The sequence below is a fragment of the Ctenocephalides felis genome, unplaced genomic scaffold (genome assembly GCF_003426905.1).
Source record: "Ctenocephalides felis isolate EL2017-DRISC unplaced genomic scaffold, ASM342690v1 CF-g0.4_SCAFFOLD_01604, whole genome shotgun sequence".
NCBI lineage: Eukaryota > Metazoa > Arthropoda > Insecta > Siphonaptera > Pulicidae > Ctenocephalides > Ctenocephalides felis.
The window spans coordinates 17,301,181-17,308,552 of NW_020537758.1; the positions used below are offsets into that span (position 1 = coordinate 17,301,181).

At 29.9% G+C, this 7,372-nt stretch overlaps 1 protein-coding gene across 4 annotated transcripts; it reads right to left on the reverse strand.

Moving 5' to 3' along the window:
- Positions 1-943: 943 nt before the first annotated feature.
- LOC113372154 (zinc finger protein 271-like) lies at positions 944-6,512 on the reverse strand. Of its 4 annotated transcripts, none has more exons than XM_026612482.1 (18): positions 6,198-6,512; positions 5,917-6,123; positions 5,739-5,844; positions 5,438-5,670; positions 5,257-5,364; positions 4,938-5,168; positions 4,683-4,868; positions 4,501-4,607; positions 4,157-4,438; positions 3,870-4,021; positions 3,431-3,530; positions 3,288-3,371; positions 2,713-2,796; positions 2,099-2,350; positions 1,771-1,995; positions 1,514-1,674; positions 1,187-1,447; positions 944-1,111 (listed from the first exon to the last, which is right to left on the reverse strand). In XM_026612482.1, the coding sequence occupies exons 1-18, from the start codon at positions 6,258-6,260 to the stop codon at positions 972-974; spliced, it is 2,982 nt and encodes a 993-aa protein (XP_026468267.1). In that variant the 5' UTR covers positions 6,261-6,512; the 3' UTR covers positions 944-971. The 4 variants fall into 4 exon arrangements, with proteins under 4 accessions (XP_026468267.1, XP_026468265.1, XP_026468264.1 ...); XM_026612480.1 differs by having other exon boundaries at positions 1,514-1,671; positions 3,431-3,698; XM_026612479.1 differs by having other exon boundaries at positions 3,431-3,698.
- Between the last annotated feature and the right edge of the window lie 860 nt (positions 6,513-7,372).

The window sequence follows — 7,372 nt, forward strand, 5'->3', positions numbered from 1 at the left end:
TAGCAGCCCATTCGTCGAAATAAAAAAGGTATAAAGTGTAAATACTTTTTTTTATACGTTTCGACACAAGATGCGTGTCATCATTCAGCAACACAGGACAAAAACACTCAACAAAAATTTATTTTAAAAAATTAAACTTAATAACATATTAGAGAAAACCATTTTTAGAAAAAATTATGAATAACTAAAAGATTTGAAACTAATTTGACTAAAAGTTATAAAATACATAATTGTGAGACGAGAAACACGCCCATACCGAGCATCCAGACTCGACTCAAGTCGACCAGAGTCGAGTCTGGATGCTCGGTATGGGCGTGTTTCTCGTCTCACAATTATGTATTTTATAACTTTTAGTCAAATTAGTTTCAAATCTTTTAGTTATTCATAATTTTTTCTAAAAATGGTTTTCTCTAATATGTTATTAAGTTTAATTTTTTAAAATAAATTTTTGTTGAGTGTTTTTGTCCTGTGTTGCTGAATGATGACACGCATCTTGTGTCGAAACGTATAAAAAAAAGTATTTACACTTTATACCTTTTTTATTTCGACGAATGGGCTGCTAGTTACTTTGAAATATATATATATATATATATATATATATATATTGATTTTTCATTAAACATTCACACAATGATAAAAATAGTATGTGGGTACATATAATATAGATAAAGTTGTGGTACCCAGCAGGGCCTGCCTAGGAAATCGCATTACTTACATAATTAAAATTAAAATGACTCAAACTAGTTAAATTTTTAAATAAATGTATATATCATAATCGATTAAAATCTTTAGAGACAAATAATTTATTTAGAGTCCAAACAATTTATTGTATGTTTTATTTGTCAGAAGTCCATTTACTTCTATTTAGAGTGAAGATCTTTTGTTGTTAATTAAAATCTGCATATATATATATATACATATATATATATATATATATATATATATATATATATTTACCTTGCATTAATAACTTAATAATTTACTACAACAGGATGTGTACCTTGAACGTGATGAATTTGCAGATGCTGGTTTTGGTTAACAGCTGAGATATTTGTTAAAGAGTTTTCACCCATAGAAACTGTCATATTTGGAGTAGTAGGAATCACAGCCCCTGAAACGAAAGATTTTTTGATAAACAAATTAACAATCATAATTAAAAACAATTTCTTCAAATATTAGTACTGACCGCTATTATTAGATTGCAAGTTTTGTGGTGCTTGACTTTGGTGAGTAGAAACATTTGGTTGAACAATATTTAAATTTACTGATGAGGTAACTTGTGGCTGATTTATGACAACTTGTTGCATGGTTGTAGTTGGAAGAACTGCCCCATTATGCTTTTTCATATGTCTGAGTAGATTACCCTTTTCGACAAAAGTTTTACTACAGACGGTACAATGATGAGGTCTTTCAGTGGTATGAGCGCGTCTATGTGATACTAAATGACCTGAAAAATAATTTAAAAAAAATTAGATTATTGAATCAATTTTAATAATGGTTTATCAATAATTACCTTTGCAAACAAAGTCTTTTGGGCAAAGATCACAACGGAATGGCCTTTCAGCATTTGGTCCTTTGTTATGAGAGCGTTGATGGAACAACAAATTTCCTTTGAGAGGAAAGGATTTGCCACATTCTTCACAAGCAAAAGGCCGATCACCAGTATGGGACCTTCTAATATGAGACCACAAATTACATTTTTGTTTTACAATAAATAAAAAAACTTAGGAGTGAGTATTAAATTATAAATAATATGACTAAGTACATTACCTCATGTGTGCAATGAGGTGTTCCTTCCTAGTAAACGGCTTGCTGCAAACATTACAACAATGGGGAGTCTCTCCAGTATGCTGTTTAAGATGATTTGTCAAATGTTCCTTTCGAGTAAAAGTCTTTTGACAAAACTCACAACGATGAGGAGATTCTCCTGTATGAATTCGTACATGGTTTGTTAGGTGCTCCTTTCTTGTAAAGGATTTTGAACAAAACTGGCAACTGCAAAAGATAATACACAAAAAATAAATGTAGCACAATCAAAGTTACCAAAGGTAAAAATTTAGAGTTATTTGGATTTTTTATTATTTTATATATAATTTACCTGTGTGGGCTTTCGCCTGTATGTAGACGTATATGATTTGTTAAATGTTCCTTCCTGGTGAATGACTTGGGACAGTATGTACACTTGTGTGGAGATTCACCAGTATGTTGCCGAACATGATTTACTAAATGATCTTTCCTAGTAAAAGCTTTTGGACAATAGGTGCATCGAAAAGGGGTTTCTCCTGTATGCTGTCGTACATGGTTTACAAGGTGCTCTTTCCTAGTAAATGATTTACCACAGTAGCCACATCTGCAATAAAATTATAAGAAATAAAATAAAAATTCATGAAAGGATATTATGTCACTTTTTCCACATCTGTAATATATAAATTATTATTAAATCTTTTTAAACTTATGATAATGTATTGATACATCTGTTCAATGATTATGATATCAAGTAACATGTTGAAAATATTTCTGGTATGTATTAGGTGTTTAGTAAAGTTCACCGGTACTATTTGTGAATGCAAATATACAATTGCATTTATTAATATCCTAATTTTAAATAATAATAATTTTTATTCAGCATGTGCATTTATAACTATTTCTTGTAGTTTATACTCAAAAACTTTCAATATATAAAAATGAATGATATTGGACAATTATGTGTACCTGAATGGTGTTTCGCCAGTGTGCTGTCGTACATGATTTACCAAATGTTCTTTACGCGTAAAAGTTTTCGAGCAATGACTGCATCTATAAACAATTATACCATTTTATATAAGTGCTTTTATGGAATTAATAGTAAATCGAGAAAAAGTAAATACAGTCAAACCTAGTTTTGTGTGGCATATGTTTGTTGAAATAATTTTGTTGACAAGTGTTATTACAAATAAAAATCATCATGCAACATATATATGGAAGTAAAATGTATTAATTAGTTCAGTTTTCAAATTAAAAAAGTAGTGAAGTATAAACATGCATTTGGTTAAATTTTTGTAAGCATTATGTATCTAAATTAATCATCATAATTCTGTTAAATTTTCACAATCCTATCCACCGCACAAAAATAGGTTGAACTGTATGTATAATTAGTTACATTAAGGAAAACACTATATAAAACACCAGTGAATCAGATTACACAAACTGTCCATTACACAAAAAATTATTTATGGTGTTAAAATTCACACATTTAAAACAATTAATTTTGGTTTGTTGAATTTCATTTTAAATCAATAAAAGAATACCTGAATGGCGTTTCCCCTGTATGCATTCGTACATGGTTTGTCAAATGCTCTTTGCGAGTAAATGATTTTGAACAGTAAGTACACCTGAGATTAATAAATAATAATAAATATTTGTTTATTTCACATTAAAAGATTTCATTTACCTATGTGGAGATTCTCCAGTATGTTGCCTCACATGATTAAGCAAATGCTCTTTTCTTGTAAATGTCTTTGAACAGAAATCACATCGATGAGGTGTTTCACCTGTGTGCCACATTATATGATTTGTAAAATGCTCTTTTCTAGTAAAAGCTTTATTACAAATCTCGCATCGAAATGGGGTGTCATTGGTATGAGATCGCATGTGGTTTGCCAAATGTTCTTTTCTTGTGTACTTTTTACCACAGACTTCACAATGATGGGGAGTTTCACCTAATAATACAACAATTTAAAAAAAATCCTAACAGTTAGATTTTTGCATTTAAATAATTTGAATTATTCTCTAAAATATAGACCAGAAAAAAGATATATGTATATATATAAATTTTAGAGAATCCTTCAAATAATTAAAACAAAAATATATTTATTTAAAATATTAGTAACCTGTATGCCACATGACATGATTCATGAAATGTTCTTTTCTTGTAAACGATTTTTTGCAAATGTCGCATCTATGTGGGGTCTCTCCGGTGTGAATTCGAACATGATTTACCATATGTTCCTTTCGAGTAAATGTCTTTGCACAATATTGACAACTGTAGAAAGGTGTACATTTAGGAATGTGTTATTGTTCATGTATATCATATGTAGTTTAAAAGACAGCAAAAATTACATATATATAAATATATAATTTGTGTCTGCAAATGTTAAATATTAAATTAAAAATTCACCGAAAAGGAGTTTCCCCAGTATGACTTCTGGTGTGATTATCTAAGTGCTCTTTTCTGGCAAAACATTTTTGGCATGTTGTACAAACATAAGGCTTGTCAGTTGAGTGTCGTTTCATGTGCCGCTCTAAACTCTGAGCATTAGCAAATACATGAAAACAAACATTACATGTAAACATGGATCCCCCCAAATGGCATTTGCCATGCCTTGTTAAATCAGCACTAGAAGTAAATGCTTGGCCACAGACTTGACATGTAAAAGGCTTTCGCTCTGTATGATAACGCCTGTGAAAATTGTAAAAGATTATTAGAATAATACAAATTTATATAATAAATCTAGGTTTTACCTATGAACAATCAGTTGATAACGGAAAGGAAATATTTTTCCACATACATCACAAGTATGAGAACCAGCAACAACTGGTGCTGATGGACTGGTAGTTTCATTGGCCACCTAGAACCAAGAATATTTATTTTAAAAAATTGAACGTTTCACAAAACAGAAAAAAAGTTTTACAATGAACCTCACCGCACTATTAGTACTAGTTCCTTGTTGCTCTTCTGCCTCTATAAGTTTAGGTGTTATTTGACCAGGATCACTTTGTAATTTACCAAAAACTTCATGATAAGCAAGAAGTTGATTAATTTCATCAACATTTACTTTGTACATATTTTGAACGACTTCAACACCCAAATTTTTTGCAAGATCTTGTTCCTAAAGTTAAAATAAATTTAAAGTTATAATAAATAAGAAAAAAATACTAATACTCTATAAAATAAATACCTGAACACCCGCAGATATTTTAAGAATAGAACCATCAACAGTGCGCACATCCATCATGTGGTTGTTTTTCATATCCATATTAAAAGCTGCTGGTTTAATATCAATATTCGAGTTAGATGTTTTTGGACAGTTTGCAACTGGGGAGTTGGTTACTTTCTCATCTTTGATATCAGATATTGATTGATTATTTTGATTATTCTCATTCATCACATCTTGCATTGCTTGCTGAACCTTTATATCAAAAAGATTATAAAATGATTTAATTGTAAAGATTAAAATTACATTTTTATATTATATAATTATTTTTTTAATTAATTACCTGGAGTTGTTGCAGTTGTTGTATAGTTAACTGAGTTTGATAATTCTTAATTCGACTTTGTTCAGATTGAGCAGAATTTAATATTACCATACCATTACGTTGTTGATCCTGTAAGATTATATTATGAATTGATTGTTTGATAAAAAAAATATTTATATATTTATATATATTAAGCAATTACCTCAATCCCTTGATTGTGGTTAACAGAGGTACCCAACTGATTATTATTCATAATGGATCTCATATTATTTTGTTGTGAATTAACACTACTAACAATAGACGCATTGGATACAGAAATCGAATTCAAACTTGTAGGTTGATGATTATTTTGAATTTGAAGATTCTCATTGTGCTGCACTTGTTGTGCATGTTGCTGTGTATTCATGTGATGCTGGTTATTTAAGTTAGTAGAATCTAAAAAAAATAAGATTGAATAAAATGGTCCGTTATGAAAATTATTCAATAATATAAAAGTTACTTACTAGATGAGACATGTATTGCAGGCATAGATTGTGATACAGGTATGGCACTAGAAACATTTGTTTGCAGAAGTAATGCGGCATCGTTAGCAGATAAGCCCACATTATCCTAATAATGAGATAGAACGTTTTAATAAAAATACAAACATTAAATACCACATACAATTCAAACATTTATTACCTGTCCTGTTTTTCCATTATCAAGCCTACTATTTGTAGGTAATCCGTACACAGAAAGCTGAGGGACTGGACCAGGAAATAAATTCGTAAAAACCAAATATTTTGCAACACTTGACAATGTAACTGCATTGACAGCTGAAGGATTTAATCGTAAATCTGTAGCACTAGTTATTGCAGTTGAATTTGGTGGTAAAACACGTATTGTCTCCTAGTAGATAAATATTTTTAATAAATATAAAATAAAGAAATAGATTTTTATAATTTGTTGTATATTAATTTTACCTCAGCCGACGAACAAGACGGCTGCCCTCCACTTGGGAGGTTATTTTGATGTTCTGAATTCATCCCCACATTTGGTTACGCATTAATTAAAATCTCATTATGATATTAACAATAATTTAAATCATATACATCAAGAAAGTAACAATGATCAGGGGGACGCGGCGGGCGGCCATTATCCCAATTGTTCTATCACAAATATTTCATATCGTAGGGTAAAACACACAAATAATGCTAAAAGGGTTTAACTTTTAGTTTTATTCCTATCACATTTTATTATGTACACAAAAAACATTGTTTTCTGTTTGATTTGTCATATCAATTAGTATTAAAACAATAGCTACAAATATGCAAACAGAGCACTATCTTGAAGTGTCATGGCGTACAAGGCGCCAAACTACGAAGAATTTAAAAATAACGCAGCTTAGCGGAATTGTTATTTACCAGCTACACATATTCTAATAATTTAATTACTATTTAATGATTAATTACTTATATTATACATTTATATAACAATTGAATTAATTGATAGATTTCGGTAAATATTGCATAATGAGTGTATAGGTTGGTAAGCCTGTTCATTCAAACACAATTCAAATAGTATTTATTTTTCTAAATTTCTTATTTTGAAATTTCATATTTATTTTAACGTAGGCAAATGATAAATGATTTGAATCGATAATTAATATATATTTTAAATAAAATATAATGTAAAGGTTTGTGCCTTTGCTCATAAATATTTTAATGCTTAATGACGAAAGGGGCGCAAGGGTCTTTTTCATCCCTCTGCAAACATGAAAAACTCCGAAATGTAAGTGCGTACTTAATTTAGATTATAGATAATCATATAAAACATTATTATAAGAGCCGTGTAATAGATTAATAATTAATATAAAATGTACAATGTACCAAAACTACAATAACTAAGGTAGCCATATGGCTTGGGCTTCCTGGTTTGGCCGGAACAGCCCCGGATTTCCGCCTTGTGTCCCGGGTTTTTTGAAAAGCAGTATTTGTATTGGATTTTGGCTTTTTGTTCCGGGCTTCAAAAAGTTTCAATTGAATCTTTGCAATGCTATGTAATGCAATACTAGATAATAAAATTATAACTACCAACTAGTATATGCATGAAGTATGCTTATTTGAAACCAATCTTCCTGAATGAGAGAATTGCCGAA